At 41.5% G+C, this 21,381-nt stretch overlaps 1 protein-coding gene and 1 pseudogene across 3 annotated transcripts in view; one reads left to right on the forward strand and one right to left on the reverse strand.

Annotated features, from left to right (window-relative positions):
• The window catches only part of Ubap2 (ubiquitin associated protein 2), an 82,440-nt gene that overhangs the window by 19,588 nt on the left and 41,471 nt on the right, over nucleotides 1-21,381 (forward strand). For 2 of the 3 annotated variants that reach the window (XM_021159993.3, XM_021159994.3), the window contains exons 2-3: nucleotides 2,698-2,834; nucleotides 20,291-20,368. In XM_021159993.3, the coding sequence (XP_021015652.1) occupies nucleotides 2,736-2,834; nucleotides 20,291-20,368 (177 nt within the window). In that variant the 5' untranslated portion in view covers nucleotides 2,698-2,735. Of the gene's footprint in view, nucleotides 1-2,697; nucleotides 2,835-8,959; nucleotides 8,997-20,290; nucleotides 20,369-21,381 lie in introns of all 3 variants that reach the window. The other variant, XM_029476251.2, reaches the window with a different exon arrangement.
• LOC110292501 (large ribosomal subunit protein eL43 pseudogene) lies at nucleotides 1,021-1,460 on the reverse strand (annotated as a pseudogene).

The following is a 21,381-nucleotide window of genomic DNA, read 5'->3' on the forward strand; positions in this document are numbered from 1 at the left end:
AATACAGGGTTTCTCTGTGTAGCCTTGGTTGTCCTGGAACTCCCTCAGTGATCCACCTACTTCTGCCTCCAGAGTGCTAGGACTAAAGGCGTGCACCACCACCACCATCAGAGTTAGCTTCTTAACCAGTTCCATTAACCAGGGCCCGATACCTCGGTACATTAGGTGCAGTGCTGTGTCTCTAGCCGGAAACATGTAAACTCAGATGAGAGGGATAGCTTTTCTTTTTGAACACTCCATCCTGGTGAGCAGCACTCTGGATATTGTCCTCTGGAAGAGCAAGTGCTCTTAACCTCGGAGCTGCCTCTCTAGCTTCTCATTTATTTTTCTGAGGCAGGGTTTCATTTAGTCTGGCCTGGTACCTCCCAATCTAGCTGAGGGTGACCTTGAACTTCTGATCCTCTTAGAATTACAGGGATATGCCACCAATATCCAGTTCTACAGGGAGATGAGGATTGAACCTACGGTATATGCTAGACAGGCACTCTACCCACTGAGCTACATCGCCAACCGGCTGGTCTTATGAACACTTAAGAGTACAAAGACAAGTCAAAAAACAGAATAGGTAAAGTAAAATATGAGAATGTAGATTCTGAAAAGTCCAAAGGGGAGCAGTCCATAAAAGGAAGGCCTTTGGTAACAGGGGGCTAAAGCAAACCAGTTGGTTTTGATGTCAGCTTAGACAGCATAGTAGAATTTCATAGCGAAGACAAGAGAATAGAGGAACATGGGAGATGGGGTGGGGGGAGGGGGAGAAGCTGCTAGGAAAATAATGGTGGGTGCTGGCATCCTGTTGGATATTTCAATAGATGAACTTGTCATTGTGATGTGACCTATGTGGATTATTCCTCTTTATGCTTAGGGGTGGTTATGTAAAAGATTAAAATTATCCAGAAATTTGCATTTAATTTGTTTGAGGTAGAGTCTCATGTAGCCCAGGCTTCCCTCAAATTCTATGTAGCTGAGGATAACCTTGAACTTTGCCAGAAATATAGGCATGGGTTAATCACCATGCTTTAAATAGAACTAGGGGTGGCTTTTGGTTTTTCCAGACAGGGTTTCTCTGTGCAGCCCTGGCTGTCCTGGATTTCACTCTGTAGACCAGGCTGGCCTCAAACTCAGAAATCTGCCTGCCTCTTTTTTTGTTTTTTGTTGGTTGGTTTGTTTGTTTTCTTTTTTTAGTGCTAATTTACACATTTATTGCTTGCTAAGTCTCAGACTGTAACACTTCTCTGGTCTTTCAGTTCCCTGAGTCTTCTGATGGCAGGCAAGATGGTAGAAGTGTTGTTGCAGGTCCAGGCTTGCCATTGTTTTCATGCAGGAACCACAGTGCCACAGAAGGAGCAAATGTACTTGGCATGATGGCTAATTTCAATTTTCTTCACCATTTTCTGGAAGGAGGCACCATAGCAGATCCCATGTTTCTTGACAGTCCCAATCAACTTGGTGTATTTAACCATGTTGCTGTAACTGAAGCCCAAACCCAGAGAGCACCTAGGGATGGTTTTAAGATGTGCTGGGTTTAAGGCTTCTTCAGTCAGATCTTGGGTTAAAGGTATGCTAGGATAATAAAATCCAGTCCTCACAATTGCACAACAAATGTTTTTTTTTTTTTTTTTTTTTTTTTTTTAAGATTTATTTATTGATTATATGTAAGTACACTGTAGCTGTCCTCAGACACTCCAGAAGAGGGCACCAGATCTCGTTACGGATGGTTGTGAGCCACCATGTGGTTGCTGGGATTTGAACTCTGGACCTTTGGAAGAGCAGTCGGGTGCTCTTACCCACTGAGCCATCTCACCAGCCCACAACAAATGTTCTTAACTGATAAGCCAGCTCTGTGCCCCTGGAACTCTTCTTAATCATTTTGTCCAGTGTCTCAAGTACTGACACAGCAAGCATGTGCCTCTGTGTGTGTGTGTGTGTGTGTGTGTTTGTGGGCATTGAGTGTCAAAGTGAATGAATAGAGGTTAGAAGACAGCGTATATGAAAGTTGATTCTTTCCTTCTATAGGAGTTCTGGGAATTGAACTCAGGCTGTCAGGCCTGGTGGCAAGTGCCTTTACCTACTGAGCCATCTTGTCAGCCCCAGCCATAACATTTCTGATTGCAAGAGCAAAGTTAACTTTAAGATTCAAAAGTAGCTGATATAGCCAGCTATGTTGTATAGTATACATCTAGTATTTATGAGGGAGGCCCTGTCCTGTGCTCAATCCTTTCCCACCCCCCAAAATGATACAAGTATAATTTAGAATGCCACTGGGCTAGGGTTTTTGTTTTTTTGGGTGGGAGGTGGTTATTTATTTATTTATTTATTTTCATTGAGGCCACATCTCTATGTAATCCTGGCTAGTCCAGAACTTGTCATGTAGACCAATTTGGCCTCAATTCAGTTTTGCCTGCCTTTTTCTCCCGAGTTTTGCAATTAAAGGCATGTGCTGCCATACTTAGCTCTTTTTGAGAAAACATTCTGAAGCTTTTTTATTTTTATTATTATTATTATTATTATTATTTTTTTTTTTTTGGGTTTTTCGAGACAGGGTTTCTCTGTATAGTTCTGGCTGTCCTGGAACTCACTTTGAAGCATTTTTATGTTCTATTTTGTGTCTCCCCACTCCCCCAATTAGATGTTTGATTTTTTTTTTTTTTTTTTAACCATGATTTGGAAGTTTTGCTCACAATGCCTTCTTTCTTGCAGATTTTGTATTTTGTACATACATTTTGTATATTCTGTATATGATGACTTCTGTGAGCAATGATCGTTGCCGAGGTGCTCGGGAAAAACCACAGATGCCAACAGCACACGCAGCCCAGTCACAGAAACAAGTGGTGCAGGTAAGCTTCCGCGAAGCCTCTGTCTCCCTTAGACAGAAGTACACTTTCATATGCGCCTCTTCCTAGGAGACTCAGGATTTAACCTTGTCTTTATAGAGTGACTAGTAAGTGTAGGAAAGAGGCCATCATGGTAAAACTGAATGTTGTTCCAGGAGAATCATTGTGTAGTTCCAGTTGTCACCACCTCCTACAGCAATTCTACAGCAATTTTCTTCCTTCCTTCTCCTTTCCTTCCCTACTCCTTCCTTTTCCCTCTCCTGCTCGTCATTGTCTGGCATGTAATACTAGGAAGTGAACCAGAGCCTCCCTGTTCTAGACAAGCACTCTACTACTGACCTGTACCCCTAGCCTGTCTGTTATTCTTCTAAATGAGATGGTTGAGTAGAGCATGGAGCACAGGGTCTGGTACAAAGTTAATTTTGTACAACATTGACTCAGGTGACAGGTTTCTTAACAGAAACAGTATCTTTTTTCCCCCTTTATATGTTTTTTTAAAAATTTTTTTATATTTATTAACTGTTGATGTGTGTACCCGCATGCACATAAATCATTGTGGTTTTTGAGGTTAGACATCAGTTGGAAAGAGCTTCTACCATGTGAGTTCAGGGTTGGAGTTGGCAGTGAGGGCTCTTACTTATTGAACCATATTGCTGACCCTCAGAAGCAGAATCTTAGTGGATAATGAATCATTTTAATTTCAGATCCCTGGCTTGATACATTTTTATTGTTGGTTTTGTGATTTGAAACTGGGTCTTACTTAGGTCTGCCAACCAGGTCTTGAATTCCTTATTCCTCTGATTAAGTTTCTTGGATGCTGGAGTTCTAGAAGTGGACTACTCCAACTGACTTTGATAATTTATTGTATTAATGATATTGGGGTTGGTTTTACCAATGAGCTATATCCCTTGTCTTTGTCAGAAACTTTGTGTAATTCATACTGAAGTATTCTGTTAGGTTTTGGTACAGAGTAGATTTTTTTTAAATAAAATTTCTGTATTGGATCTAAAATTAGTTTTGTATCTTGCTGCTGTTAGCAGATAAATAGCTGCTGTTTGAGTGTTTACCCTAAGTCTTTTTACTCTTACATGTGGTCTTCACAGCTGATCAAGGACTGCTATGCCAAGAGTGGTGGCACAAGCAGAGAGGCAGCAGATTTCTGAGTTTGAGGCCAGCCAGAACATTTAATTGGAGCTGGCTTACAGTCATTCTCATCATGGAGGGAAGCATGGCAGTGTCCAGGCAGACATTGTGCTGGAGAAGGAGCTGAGAGTTCTGCATCTTGATCAGCAGGAGATTTCAGAGCACCCCACAGTGACACATTTCCTCCAGCAAGACCATACCTACTCCAAAAAGGCCATCCCTCCTAATAATGCCACTCCATGTGGGCTAACCATTCAAACACATAAGGCTGTGGGAGCCAAACCTGTTCAAACCAACAGAGAGACCCTGTTGTTGAACTGTGGGGCTAGGCTGTTCTTTACGTTTCTTTAAGGAATTGCCTTGTATTAAGGAAGAAGCATAAGTTAGTAATAATCACAAATCCTAGTAATAGTGTAATAATAATAATGATAATAATGTCAGTCTTTAGAAAGAAATTAAACCAAAACAAAGAGTATGAGCTTTTGAAGGTGGGCCAAATGAATGCCAGTGTTTATTTATGTTAGTGGTGCAAATGGTACCCCTGTGTGCTTTGCAAGCCGATTTGGGCTGATTGTCAATCAGATTGCAGGCTGGAGCAGGGAATTAATTCTTTTCCTTTTAAGAGGGCTTTATTTTTATTGTTTCCTTTTAGGGTTTGAGACAGGGTTTTTCTATGTAGCCGAGACTGTTCCAGAACTTTCTATGGAACCAGTGTTGGGCTCAAACTTGGATTTTCTTGCCCTAGCCTCCCTGGGATTGAGAGTACACTGAAATTCTCACTGATAGCGTTTTGTGAACCCTCTAGGGGATGGCTTAGCTTGTGCAAAGGAAAAGGCTGCTGACTGAACTGTGGGGAGCAGTTCTTGATCTTAGGTTTCTTTTCTTGGTGTTTTTATTTGCTTTGCTTTTTTTCTTTTCTTTTTTCTTTTTTCGAGACAGGATTTCTCTGTATAGCCCTGGCTGTCCTGGAGGTCACTTTGTAGACCAGGCTGGCCTTGAACTCTTGCTTTGCTTTTTAAAAATATCTTTAGGTTATACGCTTGGACATTTTGCCTGAGTATATGTCTGCACACCGTGGGAAGGCCAGAAGAGGCTCTCCTTCTGTCTGTCAGATCTCCTGGAATTGGAGTCCTGAATGGTTGTGAGCCACTGTGTGGGTGCTAGAAATTGAACCCAGGTCTTCTGGAAAAGCATCCAGTGCTCTTAACTGCTAAGCCAGCTCCAACTCACTTTTTGTTTTTTGAGGCAGGTTTCATAGTTGAGCTGGTTCAGCTTTCTGTGTCACCCAGGCTGTCTAATTGAAGATCTGCCTGCCTTTAGCCCTCCAGTGCTTGCTTTATAGATGTGTACCATCTTGTGTCTTGCTTTTCCTTTTTTCTTTTCTACATCTTATTTATTTTATGTGTATGCATGTCTTGCCCTGTGTAACACATGCACAGTTAACAGACAGTTGTGAACCACTGTATGTGTTTTGGGAATCAAACCTAGGTCCTTTGGAGGAGCAGTCAGTGCTCTTAACCACTAAGCCATCTCTATTGCTCTCTTTGCTTTTATTTTTAAGTTGGGCCTACAAGGTAGCCTAGTGGGTAAAGTCCCTGCCCTGCAAGCCTTTGGAACCCATGTAGAGGGTGGACTGTCCCCTCTGAACCCTACATGTGCACTATCATGCACATACACACCTTTAGAACCGAGAAGAAATGAGGTGTTGTCAGCTGCTCTGATTGCTTGGTTGATAAAAGCTCTTACCGTACAAACCTTGAGCCCTGAGTTTGAGCCCAGCAACTCACATGTTGGAAATTAAGAGAGCTAGTTCCTAAAAGCTGTTTTACTTCCACATGCATGCCTCACCATTCACAAGCCTGCATTCATACATATGTTTACAATAATAATATTAAAAATGGGGGGGAGCTTTTTAAAAACTTAAAAAATTTTACTATGTTACTCTAAGATGGCCTAAAGCATTTGGACTTAAGCTGCTATCCTGTCATGGCTTCACATATAGCTGAGATAACCAAGTTTCTTTTTTGTTTGTTTTTGAGGTAGATTCTCTATTAGGTAGCCCTGTCTGTTCTGGAGCTTGCTATATAGACCAGGCTAGCTTTTAAACTCACAGAAATTCACCTATCCCCACCTTCTGAATGTTGGGACTAAAGGTACTATGCCCTGACTGATAATTAATTCATAATATCTTAAACAGCTTTTTATAGAATTATTTTGAGAATCTTTTCAAAAATACTACTAGGGAAATTTTTATGTAGGGCTAAGGGCATTGCTTGCTTGGCAGTAAAACATTTGACATGAAGTCCTAGTCTCAAGCCCTAGCACAATACATGCACACAAGCATGTATGTGCGCACATACTGGGGGTATAACCTAATTACGGTAAAGTACTTACCCAGCCTGCACAGAGCCCTGGCTTCAGTCTTCAGTACCATTAAAACTGGGCATGGTGGAACAAGACTGTAATCCTAGCACTTCAGGAAGTGGCAGGAGGATCAGAAATTCAGTATTATCTTTGGCTGTAGTGTGTTTGAAGCTAGCCTGGGCTACATGAGAACCCAGAGAGAGAGAGAGAGAGAGAGACTATAAGTATAAAAAATGTTCCCTGGAGTTACCTTAAAGTAAGAATAAAGAGGCCTTTATTTGGTAGAATACTAAGAGAGCTGTTTTGAATTTGTGTAAACCTGAGTGTGGGTTTGGGTCTACATCTTACTAATTAGGTAGGATGCGGTTTTTGGAGTGCCGTGCCCCCCTCCCACTTGCAGTAATGTCTGTTCAACCAAGCATTGTTTAAGTATCAGATCTCCTCAGTCAGTGTGTCTCATCCTCTTCCTTTCCCTCACACCTGTCCCATTATGCCAAGTGCAGGCAGGCAGGCTGTCCCTAAGTCTGCACTGCCTCTCCTGTTGCTTTTTTTTCTTCCTGCCTTTGCCTCCTGAGTAGCTGGAATTTCACGTCTGTCAGTAGGACATGCTTGTGCTTTGGTTTCTTGTCGTTGACGTATTTGAAGAACATAGGGTAATTACATTCTACATCGCCTCCTAATCTGGTTGGTGTGCTTTATGATTTATAGAAGTAGATATCATCTATTCTTTTCAGTGCTAGGAATCACACACAGAATCTTACATATGTTGGGCAAATGTTTTGCTGTTGAACTAGATGGTAGTTTTTTTTTTTAATTTTTAATATTTTTTTATTACGTATTTTCCTCAATTACATTTCCAATGCTATCCTAAAAGTCCCCCAAACCCCCCCCCCCCCACTTCCCTACCCACCCATTCCCATTCTTTTGGCCCTGGCATTCCCCTATATTGGGGCATATAAAGTTTGCAAGTCCAATGGGCCTCTCTTTCCAGTGATGGCCGACTAGGCCATCTTTCGATACATATGCAGCTAGAGACAAGAGCTCCGGGGTACTGGTTAGTTCATCATGTTGTTCCCCCTATAGGGTTGCAGATCCCTTTAACTCCTTGGGTACTTTCTCTAGCTTCTCCATTGGGAGCCCTGTGATCCATCCAATAGCTGACTGTGAGCATCCACTTCTGTGTTTGCGGTAGTTTGTTTTTAATGTATCAAATTATCACATGAAATAATAGGGTCTAAGTTAGTTTTAAAATATAAAGTGGAGTATAATTTGTAGATTGTTATCAAGAAGTGGTAATTTTTATTGTATATTCCACATAAACTATAAAATAGCTTTTTTAAATTTGAGGTGGCTATAGGGTTCTATGCCTGCAATCCCAGTAAGAGGCCCGATACGGCAGAGGATTACCAGTTAGAAGCCAAGGTTGGTGACAGGCTCTGCTGTAAAGGCCCTTGCTACCAAGCCTGACAGCCTGAGGTTGCTCCTGGGTCTCACATGATGTGATGGAGGAAGGCGTCCACTCCTGCAGATTATTCTCTGCCTTCCACAGGAGTGCTGTAGGGGATGTGCATGTCCACATAGCACAACAAATACATTAATTAATTAATTGAAAACCCAAGGTGGTAGGTGTGGTGGTGCATGCCTTTAATTCTAGCACGTAGGAGACAGAAGCAGCCGGATGACTACACCAGGACTTAAAGGGCTACATAGACAGAAACCCTATCTCAAAAAACAAACAAAAAAAAGAAAAGAAAATAAAATTACATCAAACATATAGAAAACCCATGGCTTCTGTTTAAGAAGATATGCAAACAATAATATACCTACATAATTTTTTGTTTTACTGTTTTGTTTTGAGACAGTATAAACTGTTTAGAGAAGACTGCTCTTACTAACATCTTTCTGCCTTTGCCCACTGGATGCTCTATTACGGGCATGAATCACCATGCCTGTCTATAAGGATGCTTTAAAAAATAAAATAGGCACTCAGTGGATAAAGGCTTGCTGCCCAGCCTAATGACCTTAGCTGGGTTTTTAGTGCCCACATGGTAGATGTAGAGAGCAGTCTGTCTTCTAACACACACACACACACACACACACACACACACACACACAAAGAATAGATAACTGTGATTTTTAAAACATTTAAAATAATAAAAAGTAGGCCAACTGGATATGATAGCTGATGTAGGAAGATTGCTGTGAGTCCCAGGGTAGTCTGCTATTGAGTCTAATAATGAGTTTCTGGCTGCCGGGCTACAAAGACCTTGTCTTGACCTCTGCCCCCAGACAAAAACAAAAGCCTAATCCAAAATCAAAAAGATAGCCCTACTTCAATAACTTACCCAAAGATTTTCTGAAAAACAAGTCTATTAAAAAGAAAGAGGGGTGGGGGGCTCACTGGGGAATCTTCCAGGATAGTTTTCTTAGAAATAAAAAACTATATATGTATGTGATTGCTTTACCTGTGTGTGTTATTTATTATGCCTGGTACCCTTGGTGGCCAGAAGAGGGCACTGGAGTCCCTGGAACTGGAATTACAAACTGTTGGGGAGGGTGCGCTAAGGTTGTTAAAGTTGGAATTATTAGTTGACCCTGCTTTTTCCTTTTTTTTCCCTAAGCTGTACAGACCTCTTGACACTTCTTGAGCTCAGCCTGGTAACTTCCCTATTATACTCTTATGTTTGCTGCTTTGTTGATTGAATTGAATAATTGAATTGTGTATTGAATAAAGTAGTCTTTTATAAGGTTGGTAGAGTACTTTATAAAGGTAACAAGTTAGCATTTTGACTGAGACTTATTGATACATAGCATCACTGTTGTAATAATGTGCTTATTACAGTTGCTAAGTATATCAGCTGTGCTTCCAGAAGTTGACTAGTTTGTACTCTGTTCAGAATTAAAATAGATGATTCACAGAGATATGTAAAGAATGTTTGTCAAAGTTATAATTCTTTTTTTTTTTTGATGCATAATTCAGAAATTTATTTTGAGATTTTTTTTCTTTAAGTGGAAGGTGGGGTGGGCACATTTGTTTCTCGTTTCTCTGCACTTGCTGGCCATATGACCAGTGACAGCAAACCTAAAGCTAAAATCAAACAGAACAGAGGGAGTTAGGAAAGAATACCATCCGTCAAAAGGGGAGGACGGGCAACCATCAGGAAGGAGACTAAGAAAATGTGCAAATATTAGTTAAAAACAAGGAATGCCTTCAATTCACTAATGTTTCCCGTTGATGAATTGCCACGGTCTAGCAAATGTCAGTGACAAGGAGGGCCCCTTGCTGCAGAGAGGGTGGGGTCCTTACTCCAGAAGGTAACGGAGTCATTGGTGTTTTTGTGTGGCCCCACTTCTGCCTTAAAACCATGTTATCAATCAAGTCTTTGCTTCCAACCTGGGCAGCCAACACTGACACAATGCAGAAGACTGGTGTGTAGGATACGCACCCTCAAGTCCTCCTATAGTATGGATTCCTTAATGTGAATTGGAGGACTTGAGTTGAAGCTCTTATAAGGAGGAAGAGGGAAGAGGCAGTAAGCCTTGTGCCTTCTGAGACCACCCTACCACCCTTTGCAACTGCAGATTGCCAATGCAAAGTCATAATTCTTAAACTTAAAAGGCTGAGTCTGAATAGATCCGTAGTTGACATTTCCATGAGTAAGTCAAGGAATAGTGCCTTTATCGCCAGAAATGTAGGAATGACACTATCAAAATGAAAATGGCACCTAGGCACTGAGATGGTGCTTAGCTTGTGTGAGGCACTGGTAAGGAATCTGCTGAAAATCTTCCGCCATGCTCGTTTATGCAGATGCGTCTTAAGATTAATATTTTATATGATATTTTTATAGGGTCAAGGAATAAAATGTACTTATAACTTGTGTGTAAATACAGGCAGTGGACATCTATCAAGGAATTTTTAAGCTTAAATGTTGCTGCCTCAGGCTTGGAGGCATAGCTCAGTGGCTGGGTATTTGAGTAGCCTTTGGTTCAATCCTAGCATTGCAAAACAAAATAACATTCTTTATAGAGCTGACATTTGTTGCTCTTGTTTTCTCAGACATCTTTAGTTTTTCATACCCCTATTCAGAAAGATAATACACAGCTCCTGGCTTTGTTAATTATTTGCATTCTTGGACTCTCTGAGATTAAAAAATAGATTTATTTTTATAATTTTCAAATAAGGTTGTATGTGTGTCTGTGTGTGTGTGTCTCTGTGTCTGTCTGTCTCTGTGTCTGTCTGTCTGTGGATATGCACATGTTGAGTGTGAGAACACAATCTTGGTGGATGTCCAATCCTCTGATTATATCTCAAGTTACTTTGTGAGCTATCTGATGTGGTTGCTGAGACCTGAACTCTGGTCCTGAAAGGACAGCAAAGTGCTCTTTTAACTGTTGACACATCTCCAGCTCCTTTGTATTATGACATTTTGACATTATCCTATGAAGTATTTTCTCTTTGAAAACTCTCAAATACTCCTCCTTCCCCCAGTATATGTTTTTTTAATTATTATAAATTTTTTCTTTTGGTTTTTGGAGACAGGGTTTCTCTGTGTAGCCCTGACTGTCCTGGAACTCACTCTGTAGACCAGGCTGGCCTCGAACTCAGAAATCCGCTGCCTCTGCCTCCCGAGTGCTGGCATTAAAGGCGTGCGCCACCACTGTCCAGCCTTAAAAATGTATGTTTAAGACAGGGTTTCACCATGTAGCTTTGGCTGGCTTGGAATTGGTAGGGTAGGCCAGGTCGCCCTTGCCTTTGCCTCTGAAGGGCAAGTTCAGTCGTGCCTGTTCTGCCCTGCTGTGCCTAGTTTGTTTCCCTCGCCATCCTCACTCTCTCACTCTCACTTTGACTCCTGTTCTTTCTTCCTAAGATTGATTTATGTAAGCTTTGCTTGCATGTATGTAAGTATACAATTAATACCTGCCAGGGCTAGAAGAGGGTGTCCAGTCCTCCGGGCCTGGACTTAGAGACAGTCATGAGGTATCATGTGGATGCTTGGGATCTGACTGAACCTGGTTTCTTTTTTGCAAGAACAACAAGTGTTTTTTTGTTTTTTTTTTTTTTAAGATTTATTTATTTTATGTATATGAGTAAACACCAGAAGAGGGCGTCAGATTTCACTATAGATGGTTGAGTCACCATGTGGTTGCTGGGAATTGAACTCAGGACCTCTGGAAGAGCAGCCAGTTCTCTTAACCACTGATCCACCTCTCTAATCCACAACAAGTGTTCTTCACCACTGAGTCTTCTCTCCAGTCCCCATAAAATTATTTATTATCTGTCTTGTTTGTCTGTCTATCTAATTTGAAGCTATCTATATTTATTTTATGAGCTGTAGACTAGTCTTGAACTCTGTGTAACAGAGGCTGGCCTTGAGTTCCTGGTCGCACTTCATCTACCTTCTTTTTGCTGGGATTATGGGCATGTACCACCATGCTCATTCCTGGTTTTGTATGGGGCTGGGGATCAAACCCAGGGCTTCCTGTGAGTTAAATAGAGATATAGTAAACTATATTACCATTCTTGTATTTATTTTTTGTGATGCTGTGTGTCAGTATATAACCCAGGCTGTCCTATTAACTCTCTGTCCAGATATGTTCATGTAATAATATCACTATTAATTTTACACACTTAAATTGTTTCCTTTTCTCTATTTCTTCACTGTGAGACAATGAAGAGCTCATCTCTATTTAATACTTGCTGGACCCTTTTCTCTTGGCCTCTTTTAGGGATGTTTGCATATATGAAACTCCTGCCTCTAGCTGTTTTAGATTGTTCTTTAATAAAAATGTGCAAGCGCTGGGATTTGAACTCAGGTCTTCTTTATACTTGTGCAACACTGCACTTTACTGATTGAGGCATCTCCCCAGCCCTGTACCCGGTCAGCTCTCATTTCTGTTGCTGCATTTTCCTGTGAACTCCATAGACTTGTCGGTTTGCCTGTCACTGATGTGGATTGTGCTACCTCAGAAATGTGACATTGAGCACTGAGTACCAGAAGTAGTTGAGGGCATTGAGATGGCCTAGTAGGTAGAGATGCTTGATGCTAAGCCCAAGGATCTGAATTTTAATATCCTAACCTGAGTGGTGGAAGAAGAGACCCAAATCTCACAAGTTGTCCTGACTTGTACCGGTGGGCTGTGGGATTCTGACACTTAGACACACGATGAACTAATGAGTGAAAGAAAAACACAACTGCCTTTCCTGTCTTTCTTATCAAGGCTCTGTACTAATCCAGGTTCCTGTTGCTAAAACATTATTACATGTTAAAATTCCTGTGGAGGGGCATGATTAAAGTATTTTCTACTGTACCCAAAAACGAATAGTTTAAGGTTGTGTCAGTTGGGTTGGGCACAGTAGCATAGAGTTGAGTTTCAGAGTGAAATAGTTCTGTTTTGATTTTGTAATTTTTTTGTTTTTTGTTTTTTTGTTTTTCGAGACAGGGTTTCTCTGTAGCCCTGGCTGTCCTGGAACTCACTTTGTAGACCAGGCTGGCCTTGAACTCAGAGATCTGCCTGCCTCTGCCTCCTGAGTGCTGGGACTAAAGGTGTGTACCACCACGCCCGGCTGATTTTATAATTTTTAAAGAAAGGAACTTTTTCATTTTCTACAAAGACTGATAATTGTTTTCCAAATTATTGTTAACCTACCCTGTTTAACTGTTCTAATATTATTCTCAAGATGCCATACACTCGAAGGTATTTTCTGCTTACACAAACACAAGTTATATAGAATTCGATCATGTTGTACTGTTTTGTTTTCTTGCATAATTTCCTTGTCTGTTGACTTGACCCTTTGTTAGTATTTAACAAAGTTCTAAGGACAGGTATCCTTTGTTCTGTTGGGTTTGCTTCTCCTCCCTTCCCCTCTGCTTCCCCTTCCCCCTTTCTTCTCCCCACCCCACCCCCTCAACCAGGGTTTCTCTGTGTAGCCCTGGCTGTCCTGGAACTCACTTTGTAGACCAGGCTGGCCTTGAACTCAGAAATCTGCCTGCCTCTGCCTCCCAAGTGCTGGGATCAAAGGCGTGTGCCATCACTGCCCCGTCCTCTTCTCTTTTGACAGGATCTCTCTAGCTCTGCCTGTCCAGGAACTCACTCCATAGATGAGGCTAGCCTCAAACTCAGAGATCCACCTGCACCTGTTGAGGTTAAAGGCTTGTATCAGCTTATTTTGATCTTAGGGAAAATGTTTTAGTGTCTTTCATCGTTATGTATGACAATTGTCAATTTCTGTAGTTCCTTTTATCAGGATAAGGGTTTTCTCCTCCATGCTGAGATTGTTGAATAGTCTTTATAATAAAAAAAAGGTTGGATTTTATAGGCCAGGCTGTGGTGGTATATCCCAGCACTTAGGAGGCAGAGGCAGGCAGATCTCCGAGTTTGAGGACCGACTGGTCTACAGAGTGTGTTCCAGGACAGCCAAGGCTATCTAGAGAGACCTTTTCTTTCTTTTAAAAAAAAAAAGTTGAATTTGTCAAGTACATTCTGTGACTATGAGGATGCTTATAGGGTTTTGTTGCTGTTTTTATTGATAAAGTATCCTTTTTAATGTCTTTGCTTTTTTTGTATTACTACAATCTGGTTTGCATAGAGTTGAAAAGTGTCCCATGTTGGTTTTGAGAGTTTGTGAAGAATTGTTGTTGAAATAACTTCTCCCTCCCTCTCTTCCTTCCTCCATCCATCCATCCATCCATCCATCCATCCATCCATCCATCCATCCATCTATCTATCTATCTATCTATCTATCTATCTATCTATCTATCTATCTATCTGCCCCGGCGTGGTGGCACACACCTTTAGTCCCAGCATTTCGGAGGCAGAGGCAGGCAGATTTCTGAGTTTGAGGCCAGCCTGATCTACAAAGTGAGTTCCATGACAGCCAGGGCTACACAGAGAAATCTCATCTTGAACCCCCCCCCCCCAACCCAAAAAAATCTATCTAGATGGGGTCTTAAATCAGGCTGTAAGTGTAATCGGGGGTAAATCAGGCTTGCCTGAGACACACTGTGGACCAGGTAGCCCTCAAACACATGAGATCCTCCTGCCTCAGCCTCGTGAGTGCTAGGGGCTACAGATCTGAACCACCAAGCTCCACTTTTCTGGGAAGTTTTGGTGACTAGTTTAGTTACGAGTCTCCCTTTTTAGTAGTTGATGACCCCATTCCTCTTCTATTCATCTTTGTGGTTTTTTTATGATTGAAGTGTGAACAGTCACAAGCTACAGTGTGGTTTGTAGGTCAAAGGATAATCTTTGGGTGTCTGTTCCCTTGCTGAGGTGGGGTTTCTTTTGTTCCTGCTGTCAGCATATTGCAGGCTAGCTGGTCTTTGATCTTCTGGAACAATTCTCTAGTCACATCTTTTGGTAGGTTATAGATACATGCTACTGCATCCTGACAATTTACATACATCCCTAAGGTGTCAGGTGTCATGGTTGTATGGTTAGAGCTTTTACTAGCCGAGTCCCCTCCCTGGCCCTAGTTTGTGTCTTTTTCAGTATTGTATTTTATCTAGACTAATTTGGTGACACATACTTGTTCTTGATTTCCTTTCATAAACCCTGAAGTTTCATTTTTGTTGTTGGTTTGAGGCAAGGTCTTACTTTGTGCTCGGATGTCTCTGAACTCACTTTCTCCTCCCTCACCTTCAGTGACGGGATGTTAGGTATGTGTTAAGCTTCGCAGTCTCTCCAGTAACTGTGTCCCTTCTCTCTGACTCCTAATATTACTACTCTTGAATCTTGTGTCTTTGTAGCTGGGTATTTATTGACAACTCCTCAACTATGAGTCAACTCTTGAACATACCTGTTCAAAGAAGCTAGCTCAATAGAAGAGTGACTGCCTACCTTGCTAGAGCCCTGGGTTCTGTCTCTAGGACCACCAAAAACCAAAGCAAAGTGACCCCCCCCAAAACTTAAAGACTCACGTTTCCCCCTTTTTCTTTTCTTTTTCCTCCTCCTCCTCTTTTTGAGATGGGGGTTTCTCTGTATAGCTATGGCTGTCCTGGGACTCTCTCAGTAGACCAGGCTGCCTTTCACCCCTCTCCCCCCTTTTTTTTTTTTTTTTTGTTTTGTTTTTTTTTTTGTTTTTCGAGACAGGGTTTCTCTGTATAGCCCTGGCTGTCCTGGAACTCACTTTGTAGACCAGGCTGGCCTCGAACTCAGAAATCCGCCTGCCTCTGCCTCCCGAGTGCTGGGATTAAAGGCGTGCGCCACCACGCCCGGCCCTCTCCCCCTTTTAATATAGCATTTTAATCTTTAACACAGCTGATTTGGGATTCAGTACATAACCTGGGATGGATTTGAACTTGATCAGATCCATCTTCTCTGTCTCCGAAGTGCTGGGATTGAGTGTAAGTGACCACACCCAGCTGGGAGTTATGTTCTAATTTGTTGACGTCCCTCTTTTTAATCTTCATTTATTTTAGTTCCTCTGTCTTCTGTTCCTTCTTTTCTATTTGCTTAGGTATATTAGTTTGCTGTTCTTTCTTTAATTTCTTAAGGTATAAACATAAACATTTTTTTCTTCTTTCTGGTTTTGTTTAGTTTGAGACAGGGCCTTTGTAGCTTGGTTGGCTTCCACCTCATGATCCTCCCTCCCTGACTCTTGAGTGATGAGCACTGCTGTGATGGCAGATACGTGTTATGTTTAAACGTAAAGTGTGTGTGTGTGTCTATCAGTGCATGAAGGCACAAAAGCTTGCATGTGCTTGTATGTAAACTCGAGTGCACATGCAGGCACACGCACACACACACACACACACACACACACACACACACACATGAAGACAAGCATGTCATGGTTGCATATGCTGCTTGGAGGGCAATTTTGTAGAGTTGTCCCCTCTTTTCACCTTTATATGTGTTCTGAGGATTGAACTACATCACCAGGCTCATTTAACCTGCTGAGCCATATTGCCAGCCCATACGCCTTGGTAGTTTTTCAGTTGTTTGAGACAGGGTCTCACTGTGTATCCCCGACTAGTGTGGAACTCACTCTGTCGATCAAGCTGTTCTCATAAAGATCTGCCTACCTCCGCCTCCTCAGTCAGTGGAAGCATCATAAACTTTTGTTATGCTCATCCTTTTATGCTGGTTCTAAAATATATCTCTATTTTATATGTGTAGATGTTTTGCTTGCATTAATGGGTGTGCACCATGTGTGCCTAGTACCTGCAGAGACCAGAAAGGGTTTGGGTCTCTGAGTTATTTATAGGTGGTTGTTAGTTGTCATGTGGGTGTCGGGAGCTGATCCTGGGTTTTCTGCAAGATCTGCCATTATTAATCCCTGGCGCTATCATGCACTGATAGACACACACACACACACACACACACACAGACACTTTACTTTAAAAAATAACATGTAAAGGTAAAATGAAAATACATATTGACAATGAGTCATCACAGCAGTGCATAGGAATAGAGAGCTCCTATCTCCTACCCTTCCTCCAGACATGTTCAATCAAAAGTAATAGGCAATGTTTAGATGCTATGAAAGACAGTAGAAGGCACTGTATTAATATAGGACAAACTATCCTGGTGTGCTTCTAGCTCCAGGAGCATCCATGGTTTGCTATCATTCAGAAATGGCTCTCATCTAGACTCCAAATATAATGTGATCATTCCGTCAGGTTATTGTTCTCGTTGGTTGTCCCTGTCTCCTTGTTCATTGATCATGCTGTTGGGCTTTTTGTCTATAATACTGGGACTTCTCAGGTGATGGTGGGTCCAGGGAATGGTTATCTGGTGTGCGGTAGGAGTAATGAAAGTATATTTATGGTTTTTGAGTATACTGGGAAAGATTGCATTGACACTGTCAGGAAGTGTGGGTGCTGAATTTCTATACAGACATCTTTCTGGGTTTAATGCAGTAAGTAGTGTTTGGCAGTTAAGCTGAGGTAATAGCATGAAAAGATTGGGACGACAGGCTCGGCATTTAGATTGGGCAAAATAGGCCACAGCTGCTGGAATTTGCATAATACAATCACCCACCTACATGAAATAGAAAGGCCTTGTAAAAGGTGTTTTATGATTCAGAAACTGCCAGTACCCCCTTGTATCTTCAAGTTCCTTGAAATGAGTAAAATTTATAATAAAAGTTGAATGGAGCTAGGCTGTAGTTCAGTTGGTATAGTGTTTGGCCAGTGTTCACAAGACCCTGGTTCAATTCCTAGTTTCACATAAACTGGGAGTGATGGCACAAACCTATAGTCTAAGCACTTGGAAGGCAGAAGCAAAAGCTCAGAAGTTTAAGATCATCTTCTGTATATAGTGAGCTACAGCCTAGCTTAACCTATACATTCTTTCTTACCAAAACAAAAGTGAGAAAAGCTTTGAAGAAAAGCTTTGCTGTGTTGATTGAGACTGTGTCTTATTCTGTCATTCAGGCTGGCTCCTGAGTTTCTGATCATCTTGCTTCAGGTACATGCCATACTTGATCAGTTATTTAGAGTTTTGCAGACTTGAGCTATTTAAGCATCCTAGTTTGTCAAGCATCATGGTGCACACCTTTAATCCCAGTGCTGGGGAAATAGAGGCCTGTGGATCTGTGTGAGCTCCGAGGCCAGCATGGTGAGTTCCAGGCCGCTCTGGGATACACAGTGAAATCTGTCTCACAAAACAAAACAAAGAATGGGAGTGTAGGGCTAGTGGAGTGGCTCAGCATGTAATGATGCCTGTGATCAAGTCTGACCTGAATTCAGTTCCCAAGACTCACATGGCAGGAGGAGAATGATCTCAAAATGTGTACTATAGGATGCCCTTCCCTTAAATAACAAACAATAAATATATATTTAATTATAAAAGACTATAGTTTGGCATGGTACTTCATACCTACAGTTCTGTCATTCTAAAGGCTCAGACGTGAGAATTACCAAGGATTTGAGGCCAGTCTAGGTTAAAGAGTGACTTCCCGGCCAGACAGGGCTACGTAATAAGACTTTGTCCTAAAATCAACAGCAACCCAAATAATAGCAACAAAAATTCTCCCTCTAAATAGTATCCTGGGCTGGAGAGATGGCTCAGCAACTAAGAGTGTTAGCTGTGCAATCTGAGGACTTGAGTCTGGATTCCAGCACCCATGTGGCAAGCTGGGGTGCCACCCATGCTGATGAACCCAGCTCAGAGGGGTCAGAGACAAAGGCTGTATTGGGTTTTCTGGCTTCCATCTAGCCAAGGAAACATGAGCCCCAAGGCTGAGGAGAGACTAACTCCTGGCCCTGTTCATACTGTCCACACGTGCCCAAGTAGCAGTCAAATAGACTGTCAACTTGAGTAAACAAAATGGCTTTTTTAGAAAGAACAGTAACTGAAGAAATACTTTTGAAGTAATGTTAATTTTACTAGAAACTTGTACTGAGATGTGGCAGGAAGTTTATATATTTTACCTATTTATTTGTTGACCTAATCCTGGTATTTTTTCAAAATTAAGATACTGTATAGGAGCCAGAAATAATGGTGCATATGTCTCTAATCTCAGGACTTTGTAGATTGAGACTGGAGAAAGAGTTTAAGACTAGCTATCTAGTAAGACTCTTATCTCAAGAAAGAAAATAAAAGAAAATCCAGTCAGGCTGTGGTACAGTCTTATAATCCCAGGTACTCAGGGCTATAATTAGGACTTTAAGGCCTATCTGCATTATAGAATGAGTTCAAAGCCAACCTAGGCAATCTTACCTATTTTTGAGATAAGAAATCTCTATCAAATAGCTCTGTCTGTCCCAGATTTCCTTCTGTAGACCTGACATGTAGTTCACAGAGCTCTCCCTGCTTCGGCCTCTGGAGTGCTTATAGAAAAGCAAGGCATATGCTACCAGCCTGAGCAATCTAGAGAGACTTTGTCTCACAACAACAAAAATGTAAAACAGATTGGGGAGAAAAAGAAATAAATATTTATCACTGGTAAGTGCTTGCCTAGCATGTGGGAGGCTCTCGATTCAATTTCTATTACTATAAAAACTAAACAAAACCAGCAAAACATCAAACTACCACAAACCCCAAGTGAGCTTTTGTAGTTATGGCACTGCAGTAGTGCTACTAATATTTAACTGCTGTGTTACATAGAGAGAAACCTTAAACATTGAGGAGTCTGTTTTCTAAAAACAGGATTTAGAAAAAAGAATCGTATTTTCTGTGGAATTGACTGAAATCTCCACCCCCCACCCCCCATTTATACATTTGTAAGATTGTAAGAGAATTAACTTCAGAATTGCTCTCTTCAGCTAAATGCAGTTCTTTCCCTTCAGAACCAATCAGAGCCAGTTGGGTGTGGTTTGGTAGTGTCTTTTAAAGATTTATTTATTTATTATATGTAAGTACACTGTAGCTGTCTTCAGACACTCCAGAAGAGGGCATCAGATCTCGTTACAGATGGTTGTGAGCCACCATGTGGTTGCTGGGATTTGAACTCTGGACCTTCGGAAGAGCAGTCGGGTGCTCTTACCCACTGAGCCATCTCACTAGCCCCAGGTTTGGTAGTGTCTTATGTGCAGCACTGTGACTTGGTGTGTAGATTGGGCAGAAGGATGCTCCTGAGTACTGGGAGCACAGGCACATGGCATTGCCACAACTGGCATCTTGCTTTGCTTTCTTGCCTACCTTCTCAGTGGGAAGGCAATCCAAGCAAGCAGCATGACCATCATGTCATTGGGAGAGAACTGCTGTTTAGGTGGTTGGTAGTTTTCTTATGCGAGCAGGTCCCCAATTAACTACTTCCTTCCTCCCTCCCTGAGACAAGAACTCAACAAAGCCCTAGGTGTCATCCTATTCTCATGTAGTCAAGTGTGACCTTGAGCCTCCTGTCCTGGCTTCTCCGGTGCTGTGATGAACGTAGGCTACTGTAACTCCTGGTTCATCAGTATTTCTGAGTCATGCTTAGTGGTTGAGAGTTGTCTTTGACTGACATTCCAGCATCTGTTGTAATATTTTAGTTGCTAAAAATCTACCACTTTTTTGCTTCCTAGGCAACGGCTGAGCAGTTGCGGCTTGCTCAAGTGATCTTTGATAAGAATGATTCAGATTTTGAAGCTAAAGTTAAACAGGTATGTTTCTATCAAAGAATACTGTGACTTTTCCTTTATTCTTAGTGAAAAAAAAAAAGTATTTTCTAGGAGGCGGGAGAAATGGCTTAGTGGTTAAGAGCACTGACTACTCTTCCAGAGGACCTGGGTTCAATTCCCAGCACTCATGGCAGCTCACAACTGTCTGTAACTCCAGTTACAGGGGATTTGACACCCTGACACAGACATGCATGCAAAAAAAACATTGCATATAACGTAAAAATAATAAATTATTTAAAAGAATATTTTCTTTATGTATGTGAGGGTTTTGCCTACATCTATATATGTGTACCACATGCATTCTTATATCTCCTGGAATAGTAGTTATGGATGACTATGAACCACCGGGTGAGTGCTGGGAACTGAACCTGTGTTTTCTGTAGCAGCAACAAGTGAGCTTAACTGCCTGGTCATCTTTCTAGCCCCTGCACTAATTTTACTAGGAATTTTAAATTTTGAAACTTATTACTTAGTCTGAACTTGTATTCAATAATTACTTTTGGGCCTGTGATCAAGCGCTGGATACCGGTAGCCAGATGAGGAAGCACAGCGTGAGCGTCTTTGTCTTGACAGTGGGATCTCAGTAATTAGTGTGCTTGCATGTGACAAGTGGGCTAGACATTGCTGCAATCCCACTGACAGTTCTGTATACCTAGATTTAGAAAGTATAACTTTTGAGATGTGAGGAATATTATTTTAATTGTAGGAAAGAAAGAAACAAATTGCCTTTTTAAATGTCAGTGTGATTTCAAACTTCAGTTGACAAAGTATAGATTTTGTTGTTGTTGTTGTTGTTTTTGTTTTTCGAGACAGGGTTTCTCTGTGTAGTCCTGGCTGTCCTGGAACTCACTCTATAGACCAGGCTGGCCTCGAACTCCGAAATCCGATTGCCTCTGCCTCCCAAGTGCTGGGATTAAAGGCGTGCCCCAGCACTAGATTTTTTTTAGGATGGTGTTTTCACCTCAAATTTCAAGAATAAGTCTCTTTGATGAGTT

Source organism: Mus caroli, unplaced genomic scaffold (genome assembly GCF_978045245.1).
Source record: "Mus caroli unplaced genomic scaffold, Mus_caroli_1 scaffold_6, whole genome shotgun sequence".
Taxonomy (NCBI): Eukaryota; Metazoa; Chordata; class Mammalia; order Rodentia; family Muridae; genus Mus; species Mus caroli.